Source organism: Spermophilus citellus, assembly GCF_964194105.1.
Source record: "Spermophilus citellus genome assembly, chromosome: 1".
NCBI classification, from domain to species: domain Eukaryota; kingdom Metazoa; phylum Chordata; class Mammalia; order Rodentia; family Sciuridae; genus Spermophilus; species Spermophilus citellus.
In genome coordinates, this window is record NC_138182.1 from 133473228 (window position 1) to 133498822 (window position 25595).

Consider the following 25595-nt stretch of genomic DNA (forward strand, 5'->3'; position numbering starts at 1 on the left):
GTAGGGCCTGGCCTTGAACCTGAATGTGCATCAGTGTTACCCGGAGGGCTTGCGAAAACCCAGATAGCTTGGGCTGCACCCCCAGTTGCTTTTAAAATATTTTTTTCTCTCTTTTTTTTTCTTCCCTTCCTCCCTCCCTCTTTTCCTTCTTTCTTCCAGTCATTCATTCATTCATTTTTTTTTTTGGTCCTGGAGATTGGACCCCGTAGGTGCTCAACCACTGAGCTATATCTCCAGTCCTTTATTTATTTACTTTTATTTTGAGACAGATTCTTGCAAAATTGCTGAGGCTGTCCTTGAACTTGGATCATCCTGTGCCAGTCTCCCAAGCCTCTGGGATTACAAGTGTGTGCCACTGCACCTGGCACTGTACCCCCAGTTTCTGATGCAGGTGTTCTGGAATAGAGCCCAAGAAATTGTCAGTGTTGAAGCTACTGGACTGGAAGGAAATTCACAGAGGAGACCACCCACAATGGCTGCTCTCTGCCCTGCATGCACAGTAGCTCTGATTCCTGGGACAGCTACCGGCAGAGTATTCGCAGTCCCCCTCAGCCTGGGGCGAATCAGAAGCACAGCGCTGGCTTCTCCCCTCTTGTCCATCTTCTGTGCTGCCTCTGTGGTTTCTTGAGCCCTGGAGAGCCAGTCCTCATGAACAGGGGCCAAAAAGCGTTCTTTTAATTAAAATGCCTTATTTATTTACTTATTTCCATGCCAGTCTCTGGGCTTACTTAAGTTGAAGAAATATTTGTGGTTTAAATGAACCAATTTTGTGGCTGAAAGTGCTGATCCGATTCATTTTGCCGGACAGTAAGGAGGAGTCAGGCTCCAAGGAAAACCGTGCAATGAATGGATTCTCCTAAAATCTTACCTTTTCAGTATGTTTACCAATTTGATTTAGCAAATGGGATAGACTTTTGTAGAAGCAGCAATGTTTGCCTCCTACCATTCTTTTTATCCAAGAAGGGACAACCTCACTAGATACCAGTGAGATATGCAAGTCAAAGTGTCTAACACTGTCTTCCTAGTGACAATCGTAATAATTTACGCTTTGTGTTTGTCGAGCAAAGGTTTATCAAGCTCTTGTGAAGTGACGGCACGTTTCGTTGCAGGGTTTTCCCCACTTGAACAATATTGAGTGGGGTAATTCTTCACTGGGGGGACTGTCCTGTGTGCTATAAGAAGTTCAGCAGCACCCCCTCACCCACCGGGCCTCTCCCACTATATGCCAGTTGCCCCCCTCAATGTGACAATAGAAAAGTCTTTTGCTATGACCAAATGTCTCCTGCGGAGCAAAATCACCCTAGACAGATAACAACTGCTCTGCCCAAATAATCCTATCTCATCCCTAGCACAGCAGTTGATGTTATTTGTCCAATTTTAGAGAGTTTTAAAGAAGGAAAGGCAAAGCAGAGACCAGACACTTCCACAAGCCACACAGCTAGCGAGGGAGTGTTAGCGGAATCGGACGGAGGACTAGCAATCCAGACCCTCACTCTTGATCACCATCTTTGCTTATTTATTTATTTATGGTATTGGGGATTGAACCCGGGATTTTGCCACTAAGCTACATCCCCAATTCTTTTAATTAATTAATTAATTATTTATTTTCATTTTGAGACAGGGTCTTGCTAAATGGCCGGGCTGAGTCCTTTCCACTCATTTCTCATTCATTCCTTGCCCCAGTTCCACAAGGTTGATGCTTTTAGTTGCATTTTGCAGATGAGTTAACTGAGGCTTAGCCAGATAAGTGGCAGAGCCAGGACCTCAGACCTGGCTTGTCTGATTTCAATTTCCCCGTGCTTTCTAGTGCTCAAAGCTGCTACTCCAATAGCAGTCATGAAGGGCTGACAGGGACGTTCCAGAGGAGGGAGGCGCCAGCCCCCTTGGTCAACATGTCAGTTTCAGAGACTGGTGGCAGGAAGGGCTTTCCCTGTCAGATTCTGAGAATCACTGGCTGAGACCAGGCCCCTGGCTTAAGAGCATCTCTCTGGATCCTCCGATCCTTGACAGTGGGTCCAAGTTCACCTTCTCCCTCATTGTCCTAGCCGCTGGTTCTAACACCTCTAGATTTAGTCCAGTCTGAAAATAACCCGGCCTCTCCTTCCAGATTAGCAGTTCAAGGTCAGGATTAAATGACGTCCTTGACGGAGCAGGGCCCATTGAGTTCCTGTCCCAAAGCCTCTTTCCCTGGCAGAATATGCTCAGCGGGCCAATCCCTTGCTTTCTGAGAGGTGCTCAAATGGATTTGCACTTGGTGAGGCTGGCATTTTCCAGGGCCACTTGGAATCTTACAACTAAAATGTGGTGCACGTGTCTTGTCCCTGTCTAAATATAGGCTGCCACTGCCTTCCCTGGATCCACACAGGCCCCCCAAGTGGGGTGGGGCCAGTTCACAGGCCCAGAGGAATCCTGACTTAGGAACTCACCCTCAGGGTGCTGCAAACATGGTTGTTTTCCTGGAGGGTGGTAACATTAGTTTTGGAGCCTGGAACCACTGTTGTGGGACGCGTGGGCCTGGCTGCTTGGAGAAAGATCAGATCCGTTTACACACTGTGGGTGACTGCTTTTTGTTCTCCCATCCTGGGGAAAATAAGACAGAATCTGAGGCGGCTGCGTCCTCTGGTTCCCTGGTGGATCGGGTGCTGCAGGCCAAGAGGACAGCCAGCCAGGCCTGAGCTCTGGAAGCTGACAGCGAATGAACTGGAAGGATTTGAAGATTTTCAGCTGTCTTATCACCTCAGAGGGGCAGCTGACTGCTGGCGTAGACACCTGAAGCTCGAGTCCCAGGCAGAGAGGAACTAGCAGTGTGAAAAAGCAGCTTCTCCACATGCTTATGGAAGTACAAATGCCAACCCCTTCCTGAGGGTGATGTGACAATATATGCTAGAGGACCCCCCCACCCCCACCCCCAGGTTACCTTTTGATCTTAAAATTTTTTTCTAGGTGAACTTTATCCTAAGGAAATTCTGAAGCACAGACAGGTTTACAAGCTATTAAGGAAAAATATCTCTACCCAAATATTCATCACATAAATGGCAAACAAATGTATATCAGGAGGGGAGGGATTATAGTAACACTTAACCTCATTCACAAAATTTCCACCTATGAGAATAACAAAGATGGATAAGTTTGATAACGCTTTTGGGTGAATATGTGGGTACCCTCAAATGTCAGTTATGGAAACACACATTGGTCTAATCTCTACGGAGGAAAATTTGGCAATATTTATAAAAATCAAGACATTTACTTAAAATAGTCCACCTCCAGGATTTTATCTGACAGATACATTTACTCATGTGAAGAATGGTGAAATATATATTAAAATATTATTTTGTAGTCACAAAAATTTAAAACAACACAAAGATGCTTCCATTTCAAAAAAAGAAATACCTGGCAGCTATTAAAAATAAGACTGCCCTATTTGTACTGAAATGGAAAGATCTTCCAACACCTGTACAGTGAAAAAAGCTAGTGCAAAATAATGTTTAGAGCATGTTATTTTCATTGAGAAGAAATACAAACACATTTACATATGCATTCAGTAAGTCTGAAAGGATATAGTAGCAACTTGTAACAGTAGTTGCCTTCAGGAAGGGGAAATTAAATAGCTAGGTCAGGGACATGAGAGGGACTACTTGTTAGGATGTACTTTCTTTCACCTTGTGAATTGAACACCTTGAGTGTGCCTCACCTGCTTTTTTTTGATTGTTGTTGTTTAAAATTTATTTATTTATTCTAATTTATTATCTCATTTGCTTTTGTAAGTGAGTTGCTTACACACCTGACGTGGGTGTATACTTTATGGTGACATCTATTATGGAATTCCACGCAGCATTGAACAGATGAGAAAAACAATGATGGAAAAGACTCTAGTTTATTGATAGGGCAAGAAGTCCATGATTGATGACTAGCCAAAAAAGCAATAGGGGATCCAAGTTGTGCGCGTGCACACACACACACACACACACGCACACGCACACACACATACCACCTACACACACACACACACACACACACACTTTTGGAAAGTTCCACAGGGAAACATCAAACATGGCAATGAGGTGGTGCTGTGCTAAGAATGTTTGAGCCTCCTACGCCCTTAAATTCACATTTTGAACCTAATCCCTAGTGCAGTGGTGTTGGAAGATGGGTCATCTGGACCGTGAGCAGGTCATAGGGTGGAGCCACTATGAGAGGAATTAGCGCCCTTAGAGAAGAGGCCTGAGCAGCCTATTTTCCCTTTATACAGCAGGAGGACACCCGGAAGGAGCCATCCTTGAGCAATGGGTCCTTAACACATGCCGAATTGTGAACTCTCCAGCTTACAGACTTGTGAGCAATAAATTCCTGCTGTTTCTAAATTACCTGGTTTGAGGCATTTTTTGATAGCAGCCCAATGGGACTGAGGCAGGTGATACCATTGTGCACGACTTTTCTTTTTTATACCCTACAGTCATGTAGGAAATATTTTTTTATTACTGAAAGAAAAATTCTTTGTTTGAAAAGAATATTTTAAAAATCCACAAATAATCTGACAACATGTTTTTGATCTGGGGGAGTGAGCAGGGTTATAAACCACCAAAAGAAGAGGGCAAAGGAATTTCTAAGTGTCAGGGCCAGTAATTAGAACACTGTAAAATTAGATAAAAAAATAAAACACCTAAATACAACCATCTTTTCTTCTTTTGGCCAATGATAGTTTTTCTTCTAAAATCATAAAATGGTGTAATAGTCCCCACTCTATTGAAACCCATTTTGCCTTCTATTAAATTTTCTTAATTCAATGTTCTTAATCACAAATAGAGTGAAATAAGAGAGGATATAAAAAAGTTAATAGTCAACTCCTACTCCTCAAAGTGGCTAAGCTAATAGCTTTTGAAAATGGGATTGCACATTATTTGATGACTTCTCTTTTCTTTTGTTTATATCATGACCATTCTTCCTCAGTGATTGATTAGTAGGAATAGGGGTAACCTATTGGTTTTAAATATCACTTTGTGCTTTATTTAATAAAACTAAACCTAATGAGGCTAAAAACTAAAATACCAAATATTCTTTGCCCCAACTATTCCATTTCTAGGAATTTTTATCTTGACCATGTGGGCATAGGCATAGCATTAATTGCAACATTTTTTGTAGTATCAAAAGATAAAAAATAACTTAAATATCAATCAATTTGGAAATTGGTAAGTCAAATATGACAGTATATAAAATGGATTACTATGCAGCCATAAAAAGACAGCAGAAACCATACATTCTAAGTTAGATCTATGTCCAATAGGCTGTTGGGTGAAAAATGTAACCTTCACTGAAGTGCTTATGAAGTGACACCATCAGTAAAAATAAAGAGTATAAATATACATACATTCCACAGGCATACACACTCCAATACATTCACATTCACACATATGTATATGTATGCTTATAAATAAATAGAATATTTCTGGAAGCATGCACAAATAATGTGGTAATGGCTTAAACTGCTATATAAGGAGTATCAAATGCAAACCTGGGGTCTGGAGAGCAATCTTTTTCATTGTTCTCTTTTTCTTCTTTCTAATTTAATAAAATCTAGGCATAATTTTTAAATAAAGAAACTAGTTGATTAAAACAGTCAATATAAGAAATGAAGCAAAATATTTCCTTATGTTCCTAAGACAGTATATATATATACAGTATATATATATATATATATATATATATATATATATATATATATATATATTTTTTTTTTTTTTTTGGTAAAGAAGAGTACCTCACATCCTAAAGTATACCCTTGCAGGGGTCCTAAGGCTAGGTTCTTGTTTTGGAGCTGGGGTTCCATGAACTTGGATGGGAAAAATACTTTGTAAAACAAAACAAAATAAGCCTTTGGCTCCAAGTTTACATTTCGTTCCATAGGAATGTAGGCAACTAGCCACAGTAGAACGGCAGGGTTTGTCACCAAAGAAATCAGATTTATAATATCTCATTACATTCGTTGCAGATATCTTGAAATATCTCCACTTGTCACTACTTCAAAATTATAGTAGTTATTTATTTGACTTGTGCTAGATCTTGTTTATTTAATATGCTAAGAAGGACTTTTTTTTACTCTACAATAAATTCGCTTTTCAACGTAATAACAACAACTGTATTTCAAAATAATTGAATTGCTTTGAAATCCTATGTCTTTTCTCTCACGTGTCAACTCTGAGAAGGGGCTTTATCAGATTGCTGAGGTGATCAGAGGAACAAAGAAATCCAAGAACTCTCGTGGAAGTCCTGAGGGCTGAGGGCAAGGAGCCACAAGTGGATGCTGGGTAGGGGGGGACGTCCATGGAGGTGAGGAAGGGACCCTATCACAGTCTCTGGATGCCAGGGGGGCAGTGAATGGCCTGAATAGAGGAACTGAAGATGTAAATTTTTGTTGTTGTTCCTGTTGGTGGATTCTCCTCTTCCCTGACCAGCTGCCTTCCTGGATCTCTGCCCAGCCTTGAGCTGGTGGTGTGAGCCCCGGGGCCAGGGCCTGTGAATGACAGTGAGCCCTGCTTGTCCTTGGTCCCATTTTAACCTCCTTCTGAGGCCCAGCCAGGGCACTGAGATCAGCCTGTAAGCTGCCTATTAGCCCGGCAGCGAACACTATCTTAAAGAAGAATTTCAAAAAGTGTGCAAAGCCAAGCCCCAAATTCATCCCAGCAGGCGAGAGAGAAAGCACAGAGGGAACAAAACTCCATGGGCAGACACCCCAGAAAAAAGTTAAAGGGCTCTGTGCGGAATGGTGGGCTTGCATGTGCTAGGACATTCTGTTTCTGAACATTTCAGCCTGAACTGCTCGTTGGTGGAACTTCTATAGCACAGTGTGCAACGTGTCTGCACCAGAGGGGGCTGAGATGTGCCACCAGTGGGTGTGGCCAAGAGTGTGGGCAGAGTACAAAGGACACAGGCTGCTGGGATGGATTCCACCACATGGTGGGCTGACTCATGCTGTCATGCAGGAGGGGACGATGGATGGGACAAAACTCACAGCTCACCTTCCTTCTCCTCTGCCCAGTCTTACAGCTGCCAACCCTTCTTTCTCTCTCATCTACATTTTGTGGACACCTGTCGTTCAGTGACACCATTCATCTTGTGCCCAAATTGACTATTCCATCCATCCATCCATCCATCCATCCAGTATTTAGGGTCAGCCAGATGTAGATTCCAATCCTGGCTGGATCACTTGTTTGTGTCACCAGGGCAACAGGGCTAAATGAAGAATACTTTATTTAAAAATTTCAGACCAACATTTACAACAACCCTCGCTTCTCATTAAGGGCACCGTGCTGAGTTGTACCCTTCTCACTCTGGCCTCTCCCGAGGGACCTCCCACTGGCCTGCTGAGCCTGTGGCTGCTGGCTCCTGTCTCCTCCCTACCATAGGGTCTGACACGAAATTGGGGTACTACTGGATGTCCCCAAGGTAAAGACACTTACTCAGCTTAAAAATAAGGAGACACTCCTCTTGTTCCAACTGTGATTTTTTGGAGAATAGACAGAGATTATATATGTTACATGATAATAACCATGCTTTTATACCAGACATGAAGAGGACTGGCTGGGGCAAACTGGGGCATGTGGTCATTGCATTAGCCGGCAGAGCTTCGCCAACCAGCACACGGACCCAGAGTGTCTTTGGAGTGTTAGCAGAGCTGGGGCACCTCCATTTTTTCTGGGAGATAATTTGATAGAAAAGAAATCGGAGGCTGGCGTGTGGCTCACATACAGCATATGCATAACATAAGTGAGGCCCTGGGTTCAACCCCCAGCATCAAAATAAATAAAGAAAGAAATAGAATAAAATTTGCCTTTGATTTTAGTTTTTTTTTTTTTTCCTTCTGGGTACTAGGGATTGAACCCAGGAGTGTTTAACCACTGAGCCGCGTCCCCAGCCCCTTTTTGTATTTTATTTAGAGACAGGTCTCACTGAGTTGATTGAGGCCTTGCTAAGATGCTGAGGCTGACTTTGAACTTGTAATCTTCTTGCCTCACTGTCACTGGGATCACAGGCTTTTGCTCCCACATCTAGCTGACTTCAGAATGTCATTGGCCTGGTTTACATCTATTTCAAGGCTCCATGTGTGTGCGCGTGCGCGTTTCCATTTAGAATGACATTCTTGTCTCTATAACTTGAGTCTCTAAAGGTCTTAATCTGGCCCAACTACAAAATCACTGGGATGCTTTCTTCCTTTCCTCCTTCTGTGGGGATCAACTCTGATTATACTCGTGGCAGAGGTGAGAGGGAGGTGACGGGGGTACTTAGAATGAGTGGAAATGGGGGCCAACTGGCAACAGGGGGATCTTCCCCAGAGGAGGATGGAGTGAGAGTCCTAAAAGAGTGAAGGCACTGCCCTGTTTTCAAGCTCATTCTCGGAGTCCAAGATCTTTAACCATCCAATCTTTCTTACTGCTCCCTGATCATACTGATTGGCATTTTGTGTTTTTTAAGAAGATAGCCCTTGGCAGACTTCTTTTAATGTGTTTGGAGGTTCAAGGAGCATGACAAGGCATCGAACCCCTCTAAGCCCATCTCTTTGTTTATAAAATGGGCAAAACAACACTAATACCTGTCTGATGAGTTATGGGAGGTTCGGGTGTAGGGGACGTCTGGAACACGTTGCACCAGTCACAGCGTCTACTGTGTGCATTTCTCTGGGCACAGAGGACGAGAGGAGAACACACACCTGGGCCTGTCCTCTTCCAGGGGTTTGAAGTCTGGTAGCACTGCTACCTATGTGCACATCAGCCCTTGTCCCCAGGGACAAATGTGACAAGCACTGTAAACCAGGTATAAATGGAGGGATTGCTGCCAGGAGAAGGGGTAAGAACCAGGGATCCATCATGGGAAAGATGTCATCAGAACTGGGTGCTTACAGGAGGGGCGGGATCTGGATATTCTGAGGGTGTGGGAGGAGCACAGTGGTGGTGATAGGGAAGGAACGATATGAACAAAGGCACAGGGGAAGGAAAAGGTAAAAAGGGTATTTGGAAAATGGCAAATAATTCTACTAGACCCCATCCTAATTCTTCTGCTGAACTAGCCATGCTGCTCATTCATTCATCTATCCATTCAGCTGTGTGAGTACCCGGGTCAGGCAGAGATGAAAGATTGATCATTGCTTTCAAGACGTTTGCAGCTTGCAGAGGAGAAAGGTAAGTAGGTCTTGAGGTCGCTAGAGCGAGCACCCTGCAGTGTTTGGGTGCAGATGAAGGATGTCCACTCAGCCTCCCTCTTCATGGGCCCTCCAAGGCTCGGGAGGCCCAAGGACATTATAGAAGTTTCAAAGTAAGGTCAATGAATGATAATCAGTGAAGACTGCAGGCTGCTCACATGAGCTTCCCTCTGCTGCTGCCATCACCATTGCTAACTTCATTGGGTGGTGGCAAACCTCAAAGGGCTGTGAGCATTTAGGGGAAATAGCTAGGAGTTAAGGTACACTTCATCTGGGCTCTGTTGGATTTTTGCATGTGGTTTGCCGTCACGTGTAGCTAGGTCATCATCAGCCTCGGTTACTGCAAAGTGGAAGAATGGTGTCCAGAAATACTCTGGTCCATGGTGCCCTCTTTCCTGGCCTCATGACATCCAGCAGAAGGACCAGAGGCTTATCTGTGATAGGAGACTGTCTTGGGGTTCTGGTACCAAAGATAGGTGGGTGGAGGTGGAGATGAATGCAGTCTGAAATGTATGTGGCTGGAAACCATGAAAAAGTCTTCTAAAGTTTATGTGGTTTCCCAAATTTGATAAAAATCTTTAAAAAAAAAACACGTGTGACTTTACCAATAAGTTATGAAGCTGAAAAAAACTCTTCTATAGTAATCAGCAATAAGAGCAATTTTGACGTCTCTTACTTCTTTTTCTACTCTGTGTTCTCCAGGATCCGCTGCCCCTTGGTTGCTGAATGATTGGCAGCTGTCTGCCTTTTCCTTTTGCCTTCTTAGAACAGACTCTGATTTCCCCAGTTCCTTCTTGCACCTCCTCAAACTGGGGCTCAGAGCCCCACCCCTAGGCATCCTCCAGTGACAAGCCCATCGGGCTGTCTGAATTTGAACCCAGGTCTTGCCATTGATCAGCGGGGGGCCTGAGGCCAATTACTCAATCTCCCTGAGCTTCCATTTCCCCACCTGTAAAATGGGGACAATAACAGCACCCACTGACAAGCCTGTGGAGAGGAGTAAGGGACAGGCCGCCTAGGCAACACCCCAGCAGGGAGCAGCACTGGTCGGCTGGCCCCTGGCGAGACCTAATAAATGGTAGCTCTCAGTATTATTATGATCAGACGTGGTCAGAGAGCAGGAGGACTGCAGAAGTGTCCTCCAGGTATGGGAGAAAGCAATTTCCCAGTGCAGGCCGGCGGCCATCAGTTATTTTTATGAGTCACACATGTATTCAGGTAAAGCCGTGCCCTGCATTACAGATCTTAATAGGCCCATCTGTGACGCAGGGCAGCTACACATGTATCTGCGGGCACCTCTGTGGCCAGTTTGCCCCCGCAGGCCTGGGTGCCTCCACAACTGGCCCCCATCCTGTGGAACCAGATAGGCATAATTGTCACATGTCACCTTTCCACTCCTGCCCCCTCTGTCCCAGCCCATTGATTCTCATGGCTGGGAGGAGGATGACTCCTTTGTCCCTCCCTTCTTTTCCTCACAGATATTTATTATCTAGTCACCGTGGTGTCTCCTGTGATTCTAAGACTTAGGAAATTTGCAGGAAAATTAAAAAAAAAAAGGGCGGGGGATGGGTAGAGAAGGGGAAGATTCTTAGTTACAGGGAGGTCTGTCATGCTGGCTACATAAGAATTCACTGAGGAAACGTGTTAAAAACTGAGATTCTTGCTTGTCCCAGCTACTCAGGAGGCTGAGGAGGGAGGATCAAAAGGCCAATTTGGAGTTCAAGGCCAGTCTGGGCAACTTTGTGAGACTGTCTCAAAATGAGTTCAAAAGTGCTGGGGGTGTAGCTCAGTGGTAGAGCACTCCTGGGCTCAATCCTCAGTATTGCCATCAATCAATCAATAAAACAAACTCCTAAAAACCTGAGATTCTTGACCCTACAACAAGAGAATGTGGAACAGTAGGTTTATGTTGGGGTCCAAGAAGCTATGTTTTAAAAATCAATCCCCCTGCCAGATGTCTCTTAGGAATAGTGAGGGTTGCGGTTGCTCCTGGCTCCTGACTTTTGGGTTTGACATTCCGTTGGTTCAACTCATGGGTATCTGGTAGGTTAATCCCAGCATGGCATCTTCTGAGCCCTGAAGAATGGTCTGAGGAAGAGCCTGTGAGGAATCCTCTGGCTTTACTTGCTCACCCTCTGCCCTGTATCCCCCATCTCAACACATCATACCTAGGCAGCTCCATCCCCAACCTCAGAGTGATTCTGGACACATTTCTTTCACTCACTAGCCTTCCTAGGCCGTCCCCAATCCACCCCCAAATACTTGAATCCATCTGCTTCTTACCACCTCCACCGTCACCAGCCTGGTCTAAGTCACCATCCCCTCTCCCTGGACTTGCTGGGCCTCCGCGTGTCTAGTCTGTCGCTGCTCTCCACATGGTTGCCTGAGTCATCTTTCAAAGACACTATTCAGAGAGGATCTTTTGTCTGCTTCAGATCACCCCATAGTGGCCAATGCACTTAAGATAAAAATCTCAAATCGTTAATGTGGCTTGAAAGTCCCTGCATGGGCTGGCCTCTACCCGTGCCTACAGCCTTGATTTGTACCCACCTCCCTTTTATCCTCCAGACCCTGTTACCCCACCATCTCCTACCTCTAGTCTTTTAGGTGTGATCTTCCTTTTGCATGGATTTGCATGGATTTCCTACCTGCCCCCTTCGCTGAATTAGCTCCTCCAAACTATTTGGGGTTCCTTCTGCCTAACTCTCAATCCCCCAAGAACCCCGTGTTAGACAGATCCCCGTTATGTCTTTCCAATAGCATCTCTTCCCTTCAAGTCACTTATCACAATTTGCATTCATGTTCATTTGTGGGTTGTTCCTGGTTCCCTACTAGAACTACATTCTATGGAACAGAACTAATATGTTACCAAGATTTCTCCAGTAAAATGCCTGGACACAGTAGACACTCAATAAATCCATATATATTCAGCAACTGAATGAACACATGATTTAAGATGTGGACCCACATCCCTAGATGGGTAAGGTCCCTCCAGATTTTCCCCTTTTGTTGGGTGACTGACCAAGTGCCCAGTCCTAAGAGACCCTTAGCAAGAAACAATGCAGGAAGTATGGAGAAAATCTAGCTCTGAACTTGAACATGGATGGACTGCCATGACACTTCATGGGTTGGTGTCTTCTCAGGAGTGGGCAGGGTTTTTGCAACAGAAGCATCATAACCCCGCTCTTGACAGGGTGGCTCTGGGCTTCCTGGAGAACATGTGATGTGACAGCAGGTTGCTACCAGAAAGCAGAAAAGGCCAGACATCTCCTCGGTGCAGAGAAACAGGTACGGCCTGTTCTGACAGACCAGGACTCAACTCTTGGCCTTATCGCTTACTTGTCTGGTGACCTTGGGCAAGGATCTAACCTCATGGAGCTTCAGTGTGTCCATCTGTACAGGGGGAGCAGTTACTCTCTCCGGTCAGGTAGCTCTGGGAAGATTAATAGGGCAAAGTCTCTGGGAGGCCTAGCAGGATGTCTGTCATGAAGTAAGTGCTCAATAATCACAGATTGAGCACAACCTGCACACGGGCCCAGGTTGGCCTTTGGTTTTATGACCCAGTGCCTAGTACAGAGTGTAGCATACAGTAGATCTTTAGGAAATCTTTCCTTAGGAATAAATAAATAATCAAATGTATTTGACCTTAGTAAGATTGCCCTCCTCCAGGAAGGATTTCTGTGTGTAAAAACTCCTCTATTACCACACACTCCAACCAAATGCTTTCCTTTGAGCAACTCGAACCCCTGTGCTTGGGAATCTCAGGGATGAGGAATAATGTATTTGTGGGGGGTGCATCTGTCCCAAGTCATGAATCATCTCGGAGACCCTCCTTCTGCCTTGCGCTTGTGGGGGCTGGACATCCTTCAGCCCCCATTTGAATGAGAGGGCCAGAGAGTCAAATCCATGGAGAGAAGGGATCCTCTTTGGTTCCAGTACGGTAGCGAGCACAACTGTTTCTTTGAAATTGACCTTCATTTATTTGGAGGGGAAAGCAGTTAGTTCAAGAATGGTTTCCTGATGCCTTTCATTCAGCATTTTAAAAGGCGGAAGAAAGATCTGGAGCGAGGCAAGGCTCCAGTGTTTTCTAAACAACTCACTAAGCCTGGCCACTAGTTGGCTGCCCAGCACTTCCTGCTCCCCCCCCCCTTCCTGCACCCCCCACACTGCAAAGCGTATCCCTCAATAGCCTGGCCACTTCTGGGGACCCTGAGCAGGCCTGCCCCAGGCGGGGAAGTTGGTCTGCACTGCAGTGCCACCGGATGTCTTCCGCGTGGTGGATGGAGTAGAAATACTGCTATATTCTATTGCAATTATTTCCTGCCCCTCCCTGGCTTGATTCCAGGGGCGATATAAAGAGGCCTTGTTTGGTGAAGTCCATCCCTGATCCTGAGTGAGTGAGCACTGGTCCCTGGTCCAACTGGTCTGAGGCCACAGGGAAAGGGTGGGGAGGAGGTGAGGAGAGTGTCATAGATGGGAAGGGCACAGACAGAGACAAGACCCCCTGCTCTGTGGGCAGCCCAACCCTGCTCCCCAAAATAAAAAGAAGGGAAGAAGGAAAACAAATGGGGCACCCTGAGTAGAATCCTGGAAGGGGCCTGGTTATTTTCCCTCCTTCCCAGAAGGAATCCCAACCCTTCTCTCCCATGGAGAAGACAAACACAACTATGGAAATCTCATGCCAACCAGGCACCTGAAAGTCTAGCACCAACAGGAGGTCACTCCTACCTGCACTGCTCTGTTTGCCCAGCACGGTCACCCCCGGATCTGCTTTCACCCCTGTGAGTGAAAAGTCCTTCATGGGAAATTTAGCATTTGGAACTTTCTTCAGATTCCAAAGGACCTATCTGTTCTACCTCATGTTACTTTTATTTGGGCGTTGTTTTAACTGACAGGAAGTAGGAAAACTACCTCTCCATTTTTTAGGGGGGATGTTCATTAATTATGCCTCTTCCTTGTTGGAGATGTCGAGACCCTTTTGGAGTCCATCCCAAACCCAAGGCCAGGTGACCATGTTCCTCACCTCACCTGTCTGATTTCCAAAGAAGAAGGATGGAGATGGGGTCAGCTCAAGTACCATGTCTCAGAAGGTCCCAAGGAGATCATGGCATGAATGATCAGAAAGTTTTCCTTTCTAGGAGAGGAGAAGCAAGCTCAGAGAGCGTCAAGGAAGGCAAGAAGCCCTCACTTCTTATGCATGGAAACCAAGAACCTGAGATGAAAGGCAGGGACAGAAAGGATGGCAGGATAATGGGAATGAGAACAGTGGACTTGCTTAAGCACAGGACCCAGAGAGGAGCCACATCTTCCCACACCACTGTTTTGCTGGGGAAGATCTAATCTTGGCATCTAAGATGTTGATTCTGAAGGAAGGTGACAGATCCTCTGATCAGTAATTCTCAAAGCCTGTTCTATGGAGCACCTCTCCAGAATCCCCTGGGTACTGATGAGACATGCAGATTCCAGGGATCCATCTGCTTTACTGAATTAGATTCTCTGTGACTTAGGCACAGGTGGCCACATGAAAATCAAGTTTCACAGGTGATTCTGATATTTATTATAATTTAAGTTCCCTTGATCTCCATAGGATCTGGAGCCCAGAGAGGTAGAGCAACAAGTCTAGGGCCACAGAGCTAATGGATGGCAAAGTTTAAATGAGAACTCTGCTGCTATTGATCACCAGAGCAGAGCAGGGTTCTTTCCATTTCAACGTGCTGTAAGCCTCTTGTCTGCTTGTAGCCATTTTCTCTGCCAAAGCCTGCAACTCTGATCATCTCTGCAACCCATGAAAGCCTTCTCCTTCTTGAGTATCACAGAGGTCACAGCCTCTGTAGTCTGGTAGGCAAGGACAGAAGGAAGGAAAGAGAAAGACCCAGTTCTCTTCTGAGCCATTAGTAACACTTGTGAGTTAGTAACACAAGTGAGTAAAGGAGGAGATACATTATTATACCCGAGGGAACGATTGGGTTTGGTTTGTAGTACCAATAGCTAACTTTCACTGAGTGTCTGTGATGTGCTAGATTTTGGACTGTCTTTTCCATGCATTAGTGCAAACTCCATGGAGTAAATACTAAGTAGCCCCATTTCATAGATGAAGAAGCTGAGGCTCATACAGGAGTGATCCTTTGCCTGAGGTCATGTGACTAATAAAAGACCAAATAAACTCTATACAACCATGATCTTTGCCATGGCCCCAGGCAGTGTGAACTGTCATCCACCTGCAAAAGGACCCTGAGACTGTGGGAAAGAGAAGCAAGCTTGCTTGCAGTGGGATGTGACTATTCCTGGCATAGAACTTCAAGCCCTTTCCACTTAACCCTAGTCATTGAAAATATTTCTCAAAGGCATTAGCCTGCAAGCCTGCCTTAGGAAAGATAATATGGAGAGTAGCTTAAATGGCTTTTTTCTTTTTAACAATGAAAACTCTTTTTTTTTTCTTGTTCTTTTTTTTTTTTTTTATTGATATCAGTGTGCTTTCTTTCCATTCACCTTTTTCTCTAAAGGAGCGTGACTTCACAATTTTGGTTGTTTGAGGGGTTTGGTTATATTCATTTCTGAGACTGGGTGGGATTGTAGGTGTACTGGTCAATGGCATGTGGCACTGACACCTCTCCCAATATCATGGCAAGTCATGTGCCATGATCATCTCCTTTCATTTAGTTGCTGCTCCCAAGGGATAGAAGAAATCAAAGCAGATCAGTGCCCCAGAAAAGGGACAAGGTTTTCCCAAGCCATGGGAACTGCAGGTCATAATATCCTCCTCTAGGTTTACCCCCAGCCAGACCTTAGAAGAAATCAGGTAGCCTTTTGAACAATTCAGTTAGTAGGACCACAAGATGAAATAAGATGGACACATTGTTGTCAAAGGGGAAGGACACACTGCATTCTATCTTTCCAGGACCTGGGATCTTGCAGTTGAAGGGGAGGGTCTACTATAATTTAATTCTGGGCATTCCGTAAATCACCAGAGTTGGGAACATTTTGGGGTAAAATGAAAACCGAGAACATGTGACCCTCTAGTCATTTTCTCTTTTAAATCTCAAGTTTCAGATAACTTAAAGGCCCTCGGGGGCTGTGTGGCTGTAAAATGTTCCTACTAACTGATAACGAAGGCAGCGCATTGAGATGAAAGGCAGCGGTGAGGGAGGAGGGGGAGACTGCAGCCTCTGCAACGCTCTGGAGAAACGTGGTCTCTGCAAGAGCCCTGGAAATGCTGAATGAACACTGCCTTTCTGTGTGTGAGCTGCCTCCCTGCTTCCCAAACGCCGCGTCTGCAGTAACTACAAACTATTTGGTATGCTGCATTAGTGACGCCGCCTAAGCCAGCACATCATTACTACCGAAATAACGCTGGTGTGATGCTCAAGCCAATGTCCTTTTTAATTATTAAACCGAGGCTGTCGAGTGAGTCATTCCTTATCCCAGATTTTCCTCCTGAGGTTCTATTTCAAGTGCCTAGTACCTTAGCGTGTGCCACTGACACCTGAGTTGGTTCGTAGCCAGCTCCCCAATCTGCAAAGCCTTTGCAGAACAAACAACATTATCCAATCTCCAAACACACAGAGACTGCATAAAAAACAAAAGCCACATAAAAACTTTAGAGTAAGCTTCTCAGGAAACCCTCGAGCTCAAAATGTTCAGTTCCCCTTTGCCAGTCCCCAACTTACCAAGAGGGAGAGCGATGAAGAAGGGAAGCCAACACAAGATGAACATGCCGACCACAATGCCCAAGGTCTTGGCTGCTTTCTTTTCCCTGGAGAACTTAAAAAGTTTGACAGCTATGGAACTCCTGGGGTTGTGGCCCTTGGCCTTGGTACTGCTGAGGGTATCCTCGTGAAAGTTCTTGGAGTGGATCCTCAGGGTCAGCTCCTTGGAGTTGGACATCTCCTTCATGACTCCCGCCTCCAGGTTCTTGGTGGTCCTTTTGGCCACGATGTAGACACGGCAGTACATGACCAGGATGACCGCCAGAGGGATGTAGAAGGAGCCCAGGGAGGAGAAGAGGGCATAGAAGGGTTCTTCGGTGACCCCGCATTCCTTGTCGTCGTTGGGCGCCGGCTCCTTCCAGCCAAGAAGAGGCCCAATGGAGATGACCGTGGACAACACCCAGACACTGAGGAGCGCCAAGATGGCCTTCCTCCGGGTGACCAGAGTGGGGTACTGTAGAGAGTAGCGTACCCCAATGTAGCGATCGATGGAGATGGCGCACAGACTGAGAATGGAGGCCGTGCAGCACAGGACGTCCACGGCCGCCCAGATGTCACAGAAGATGCGCCCCAGCACCCAGTAGCCGAGCACCTCCAGGGTAGCCGAGAAGGGCAGGACAGTGAAGCTCAACAGCAGGTCGGCAATGGCCAGGTTGACGATGAAGTAGTTGGTGGGCGTCCGCAGGTGCCGGTTGCAGGCCACAGACAAGATGACTAGGATGTTGCCCACGATGGCAAAGAGGATGAAGGCGCCCAGCACCAGGCCCACAGAGATGGCCCTGGTGATGTCCAGCTGGGGCAGTGTGGAGTTGCTCGAGGTCTGGTTGGGGCCACTGAAGTTGGCATTTTTCAACTCTCCCCAGCGGGCAGGTGCTGATGTGTTGTGGCCGGTGTCCAGATCGGGATTCATTTTAGAGTCCGCCCTCCATAGCCAGGGAGGTGATTGGGCTCGGAAGGGCTGCGGCGAAGGCTCCTCAGCTGCCCTGAAACTTTGCTTCCCCGGCAGTGGTCTTCCCAGAGGCGTCCTCCTGGCGAGAAGGCATGTCCCCCGGGCAGTCCAGCCCGGCAGCGCGTCTCCTGCCTGCACCGAGCTGCTCGCTAGCCTGTCAGAAGGAGGAGGAGAAGAGAGGGGACGAGGCGGCAGCTCCAAGTTTAATGGTCCACGTCAGGCGCGCCGGGCCGGGTTGGCGGGGAGCAGCGGCGGAGGGGGCGGCAGGCTCGGCGCCCGGCTGTGCCCGGCCCGCGGCGGGTCTGCGGTGCACGGCGCCTCCTCCGCCCAGCGAGAGCCGAGGAGGGTCTGCTTTCAATGAGCCGCCTCTGGGCTGACTGCACGGCGGTGACATCAGGCGGGGGAGCCCGGCGTCCTGACTCCGCGCGGCACTAGGGGGCAATGCGGGTCCAGCCAAGGCGCCCGCAGCCCCGACGCCGCCACCCGGGTCAGCCTGGCGGCCTGCCGCGCCCTCGCCGCTCCCGGCCCGGCCAGCCCTGGCAGGGGCGGGGGCGGAGAGCAGGGACCTGGGCGTGGGATTCCCCACCCCGCCATCCCCAGGGGGCCCGCAGGGTTTATTTTCTCTTCTATTCACTCTTGGGTTCCCAAAGTGGGGTGGGGTGGCTAACTGGGGGCTCCTGGAGTCAGACCCTGATTTAACAGGAGGTGCCACCGGTCGGGTCCCTAAAGGAGGAAGAATCCAGGGTGAGGCAGGCAGTGGGGTCTTGAATCAGATCTGAGACCAGACCCCACCCTTGATCTCCCCGTGGCAACCTCTTTGGTGTCAATAAAGCCTGGAGGCTTCTCTTCATTCACTCCTTCATTGGCTCCCGCACTTACTCACCCAGGGAACTTTACCAAGCACCCACTGCCGCCCGCTCAGTTCTAGGCTCCGAGGGTGTGGCAACTGAACAGGCACACACAGACTCCTGCCCTCCAGGAGCTTCCATGCCAGTGATATATCACTTGATGACGTGTTAGGGATAATAAATAAGCAAATTATGTGGTTTATCATCTAATGACATGTTAGGGAGATAATAGAGCAAGGAGAGGGAAATTCAATGTGTGTGTGTGTGTGTGTGTGTGTGTGTGTGTGTATGAGAAGGGGCACAGATTTTAAATTTTTAAATGGGTGCTGGGGATGCCACCCAAGTGATTCTTGAGGCAGGAAGGAGGAAGGGAGCTAGTTGTTTATCTAGCAGGTGAAGGGGGAAGAGACAGCCCAACATCTGGGGACAGGTTTTCTTTCCTTTCTGCCTTATATCTATGTTGGACCTGCAGCTGCAGGGACATATTTCCAGAGGTGGGTGAATGGTACTTAGGAGAGAAAGTGCAAGCTGAGAAAAGCCCAGAAAGGGTTCTGTGCTATTTAACAGTTAACCAACACTTATGTCCTGGACAGCATGTTAAATTCTCTTTACATTTTTTTTTCCACAGCCCTATGAGGGAAGAACTATTCGCCTCCTTATTTATATCTTGAGAATGGGATACCAAGTTATGGAGAAGCTGAATTCTTTGTCCATCCAGCCATCAAGGAGAGGAGCCAGGAATGAAACCCAATTGTGGATCTGCTCCAAAGTTGAGTGCTTAGCCACCTTGCCCCTTAGAGGAAATGTAGGGGATAGAGGGATTATGGTAGATGGAGCCATCTTGTAAGTGTACATTTTGGGGTCTGAGCTACTGTATTGCATGGAGTTGCATTTGTTGAACTCTTATTGATAGCCAATATTCAATTTTTTTCTCTTCACAACAATTCTTTGAGAGGGGCACACTGTTCTCCATGGACAGATGAGAAAATGGCGATTTATAGAGAGTTAGCAAATTCCTGAGTTCACATGGCTAGAGACATGTAGCAGAGCAATGGGCAGTGGCAGCTAGAGATTGAAAAGTCAAGCCCAACATCTCCTTTTACTTCAGTCCACAGTCAACTTCTCCCGCCCTTGAGAAGCCCTGTAGCTTGATATTAAGGGGAAAGCAGTAGTCTCTCGGTGTAATTTACATCTAAGCTCTTCAATTTAAAGGTGGGTTCTTAATCTCTTTTTGTTTTTATTTTCCAGAGAGGAGTGCAGGTGGTCATTATGCATCTATCTAAGGATTTATCCTCTACTAAAATACAGCTTCCATAAATGCACAAAATACCCAATTTCAAAGATTTTCCCTGAGGTTAAAAAAAAAAAAAACCTGTGCTAGAGATAGCTTTAAAAACAGATTTTTTCCCCATTTCAATTAAATTGGCCTAAATTGTACCTGAAGATTTTACAATGAGAGATTCACACGTGTAATAGTAATGGAAACCTGTAGGAATTCTCAGAGCCTTTGTCCATCTTCCCATTGTGGAAGTGGTACAGGGGGCAGAGGAAACTGACCAGCTTTGGGGGCTGGTCGGGGCAGAGCTGATTATGAAATTATGTTTCCCCAGTTCCTTTCCCTGCTGCAGAAACAAGCCACCCAGGACAGCCTCTTGTAACTCACACAGTGGGGTGTGAGACTGGTACAGCTCGGGCATGTCTCTGCCAAGGATCTTAATGGGAAGGTGAGGTGGTCCTTGGTCTTGAGGCACATGTGCTAATTTGTCTGGAGAGAGGGTATGGTGCAGGTGATCTTTTGAAATGCCCTAGCTCCAAGTTGTTAGCTTTCCATGCTGGATAAAACGGACCGGAAGACATCCCTGCTGTCCTTTCTCCCATGCATCTTCCACAGTGGGGTGGGGGTGTGTGCCAGCCACTCACTCCCACCATCCCCATGGATTTTCAAGTCTGGGATGATGGAGCTTCTCTTGAACTGCTTTACTCCCAAGAGAAAGTCGGGGGAGGGAGAGAATGCCAGTGAGCTGGCACAAAGCTGGTGATTAGCACAGAGGCAGAGGGATGCAGGGTGGGGAAGGGTGGGACAGAAAGAAGGGCAAGTTCCAAGTCCACATTTTGATTGTGGTGGCCCATTTCCCACTTCCCTGGGCATTAATTTCACCAGCTATTGAGCAGCCAGCAACACACCATTGAATTTACAGAGGCCGTGTCTACATAATCACAGTTACCAGCTGCAATGTGAGAACTCAGCCTAGCAGACATTTTTTTTTTTATGGTGGCAAAAGGCCAGGAGAACAAAAAAGAAAAGGGCAAATCTGAGATTCAGACTTGGTTTATCTTTATTATGAAAGAGGATAATTTGTTGCTTGGTGAGAACTTGTGTCCTGCTTCAGGTGTCAGGATGTGGAAGAGACTATTGAGGCAGCTACAGAAATGCAGGATCCTTGCGGGTTTCAGATATGTTGTCATTGACCAGCATCTTTTTGCAAAGGCAAAACAAACATCCCGCCAGAAAGCAAACAGGTATTAGCTTTAATAGTGGCCACTAGCGGGACCCCACCAAGCAACCTTTTCGGATGGTCATTTTCTTGCTTTCTTCCCTTCCCCTCACTTAACCCTTCTGGCTGATTTTTTGACCCATGCAACTGACCGTTTGTTTAGGTGTCATGAGGATACAGACGATATTTCATTTTCTCGGTACTCCCTGGGGCAAAGCCAAGCACAGAGCTCTGACTCACTCGAGGCTTGGGAAAGAAGAATCTTTTCATTATCCATCTTATTACATTAGAAACCTCTGAAGTTGCAAACTTCCATTTCTGTGAGCCCTCTGGGAGAAGCTGTCACTGAACTTGACTGGTGGGGAAACTGAGGCTGGCAGATTCAGGGATCTGTTTAGGGCCTCTAGGAGAGGAGATCTCTCACCTGTGATCATGCAGTTTTGTACGATCCTCTCCCTAGTTTTCAATTCCACTAGAGATTTATAGGAGCATCTCTTCTGCAAGTTAACCACGCTGGGTGTCATGGCTCCAACAGAGGTAAATTGACTAAGTGAATGAAAACCTAGCCTGGGGCAAGGTGAGGAATGATACTAACAGTACTTCATCTTTCAGAGAGTACCTACTATGTGCCAAGTGCTGTGCTAGAACTCTGGGCAAGGAATTATCCTCATTTTACAAATGAGGAAACTGAGGTTCAGGGAGGTTCTGTGACATGGCCAAGGCCATTCAGTGAGTAAGCAACATTGGTATGCAAAGCATCATTGTCTGGCTCCAAAGCCTGTATCCTTCTCTCTGCACCAGACTGAGATTAAAAAAAAAAAAATGCAGCAGAAGGCTTCATGTTAGCCTGAAGGAAATTACAGCAGGAAACAGAATGTGATCGGGGTCATGAGTGAGGCAGAGGTCAGGGAGGAGAGGCAGAGCCATCCCAGAGAGAAGGTTCTGCAGAGGTGCTCCTTGGGCCAGCCTTCCCGCCTCCCACGCAGGATTTGGTCTGCCAAGGAGTTGAGAACTGACTTGGATTCTAATCTTACTTCCATCCTTAATAGTTGCTAATGTGACCTTGGGTAGAAGAGTAAAGTGAAGAGCCAAAACTCTGGCATCCCACAGACCTGGGTTTATGTCCCAGTTCCACTAATTCATTATCTGTGTGCCCTTAGGCAAGTCATGTAACTATTTTGGGCACCCAGTTTCTTTACATAGGAGATAAAGATCATCATAGTCCCTACCTGTGTATAAACTACCTAGTGCAGAGCAACAGTCATTCTTTAAGTCAGGAGTTACTGGACACACAGTAGGTGCTAGGCATTGGTCCAAAGTGTCTTGTGCCTATTAGCTCATTTAATCCTAATAATATTTCCAGGAGGATGCTGTTATTATGGACATTTTACAGATGAGGAAACTGAGGTTCAGAGTGGTTAAACGACTTGCGTGAAGTCCCAGGGCTAATAGTACAGTTAATATGCAAAGAACTTAGTAAATGAGACTGAAAAAGCAAAAGGAATTAGAGGTATGAGGCATTGGCCCATGAAGCATACTGGGCTCTGTGGGGACTCAAAGCATAATTTTTGTTCCCCTGTGCTCCCAGATAAGACAGATGAGAAGTGTCCTTTCTTCTGGTCAGGGGACACTGACTGCAGCAGAAGCATTTCTACTACCTCCAAGGGTGGCCAGTCAGAGGCTCCCAAGAGTGAGGAATTTCATCTCCCTCTGGGCAGAACTGCTTTTGTCTGTGGTAATTACAACTTGTCACTCTTTGGTGAGCGTGGATTCCCCTAACCCAGCACTTCCGGCCACACAGCTTTCCCTATAAAGTAGAGAGAGCTCAGTAGCAGCTATTTGTAGCAGACTGGTGAAGATTAATTGCCAAGTCATGCAGGGACTTAACGTACATCCCATAGTCAGGGAGAGCCCAGGAGCCTTGCACTGGAGGCTGGGGTGTGAGCCCATAGGGTGCTGAGCATGGACTCTGAAAGGCCTGTCTCTGGAACTGGAGAACAAGTCCACTCTCTCCTGCTCCTCTGCCAAGGAGCACTGCCAGGATTGACTCTCTAGCCACATGTGCTGAAATCACCAAAGGTTATAACAACAGGCTCCCTACAGCTGGCTTTTCAATGCCCTGCCCCGCTGGTCTCCAGTGCCACCAGTCAGGATCATGAACTTCTGAAAGGTCAGGACCAAAAAGCTTTAGATGCCATCTAGTCCAGGGTCTGCAAACTACAGGCTGGATCTAACCCAGCCTTGCATGTGTTTTTGTAAATAAAGTTTTATTGGCACACAGCCAGGTCATTTATTCGCATATTGTCTGTGACTGCTTTCATGCAGTAATGGCAGGGTTGAGTAGTCGTTAACGGACATCCCTCTAGCAGAATCAGTGGTTCTTAGACGTTTTGGGTCCTAGAGCTTTCTGACAATCTGTTGAAGGCTATGTATTTTTGTGGCTTTATCTGACACTTTTTTTCTGAATTGCTTATCAGGGCGACCTCAGTGCAAGTTGTTGGCAGGGCCCCTTGATCAATTGATCTCTAGCCTGTTACTTCTTATTTTTCTCTCTCCTGCTAACTCTATCTCGGTGTAACCTCTTTCACTTTGGGGCAACAGAACTAATCCAGTGTTTTACCATTTATCATGGAGCAGGACTTGAACTGAATAAACTGAATGGATGCTGGCCTCCCTTGTCCTCCGGGAGTTTGCAGTTTAAGATGAATAATGGAAAATTGCAACCAAGGATGCACAGAGAATCGAGTCTGACATTGAACAGGGATGTGGGTTAAAGAAGGAAAGAAATAACTACATGACACTGGTCTCAAATGTCTCCATCCTTCCTCTTCTTCCTCTTTGTGTGCTCTCGGAACCACACCATGCCTCCCCTTTGGGAAATTTTCACTTGCGGTGGCCACCAAGTTTAAAAAGGTCTGAAGGAAGCGGTGGGAATCTTTTCCTTGGGGGCATCTGAAAACTGTATTTGGACAAAGTGTTAGAGCCTAGCTTGGGAGGGAACAGACCAGGCCCCAGGGGAGCAAGGCAGGGGAGTGATGTCATGGGGTGTTTTCTGCCTTCTCATCTCTTTTCTCTGGCAGAGGGGCCAGTGTGGGAGCCTGGGAAGAGCATGGGCATGTTTGGGGAGTGCTGGGCGGCACCACTTTGGGCATCAGGGGATGGCCAGGAGAGAAGGGTGAGAAAGAGGCAGTTCCTTTTGCCCGTCTCAATGGTGTACTGAGGAATGCTGGACAGGAAATGCCAGCAATTATCAGCTGTTTACTGGACACCAAATCAAAAGATTTGGAAGGTTGCCTTGGGAGTCCTGAGAAGATGAGGGGAGAAAGAGGGAGAAAGAGGAGGTATCTTGATTTTTTTCTGCTCTAGGGAAGATTTTGTGGAAACTTCTAGACAGGAGCAATCTGGTATAACAGCAGTTAGCTACTTGATGTGAAATGCAAGTTCCTGAGAGGGCCCCCAGATATCTCCCCTGCCCCTTAGGTGCTATGCCCTTAGATAGAACTGTTGCCTGTCTCCCTGGACCATGTTTGAATTAACCATGGCTTTCTGAGTGCACTTATGCACCAGGCATTGTGTCAAAATGAGCCACATGTATCCTCTCAGTTAATCCTCCACCACCCTCGTGGTAGACACCCTTGCCTCCTCTTTATAGATGAGGAAACTGAGAATAGGAGAGTCAATCACTTGCTCAAGGTTATGCAGACATGGGGCAAGAGCAGAGGTGGTGTGACTAGAAAGCTGATTCTTTTCACCTTTGTGATACCTTAAATTTTGCTGCAGGCTGACTTTTCTGTTAAACAAAAGTCAAGCAAACAAAAATCTACAGAAACTTCTGGGCAAGCCTCAGCAGAAGGGGACATAGATTTGGAGAGGCAGAAATGTTTGGGGCTGTGCTAGTGCACAATGAAAATACGGGACCTTCTCTGAGATCAGATCTGAGGATTAAGTCTCTCATCCTATAAAGAAATGTGTCATATGCACACGATAGAATATTTTCAGCCATTAAAAAAATGAAATCCTATCATTTGGATGGAACTGGAGGAAAGTGAAAGGATCCAGGTGCAGAATGGTGAATACCACAAGATTCCATCGATTTTCAGAGGCTAAAAAAGTAGGTCTCAAGGAATAAGAGAGTCAGCATAGTGGTCACTAGGGACTAGGAAGGATAGCCGGGAGGGAAGATCAGGGCTGTTCAGTAACAGGTGCCAAAATAGTTAGGAAGAATTGGAAGAATCGCTGTACAACAGCACAGCAGGGTAAATAGCGTCTATGATAATTTATGAAAAGTTTCAAAATGACTAGATGACTGAAGCTTTTCAACACATAGAAATGATAAATGTTTTAGGAAATGGAAATACTAATTACCCTGATTTGATCATTATGCATTTTATATATGCATTAAATTAT

The 25595-nt window shown here is 46.4% G+C and overlaps 1 protein-coding gene across 1 annotated transcript in view; it reads right to left on the bottom strand.

Moving 5' to 3' along the window:
• The window catches only part of ADRA1B (adrenoceptor alpha 1B), a 51132-nt gene extending 32778 nt beyond the window's left edge, over positions 1 to 18354 (bottom strand). The window contains exon 1 of the mRNA XM_081303266.1: positions 16858 to 18354. Coding sequence (XP_081159392.1) covers positions 16858 to 17806 — 949 coding nt within the window. The 5' untranslated portion in view covers positions 17807 to 18354. The remainder of the gene's footprint in view (positions 1 to 16857) is intronic.
• Positions 18355 to 25595: the final 7241 nt, after the last annotated feature.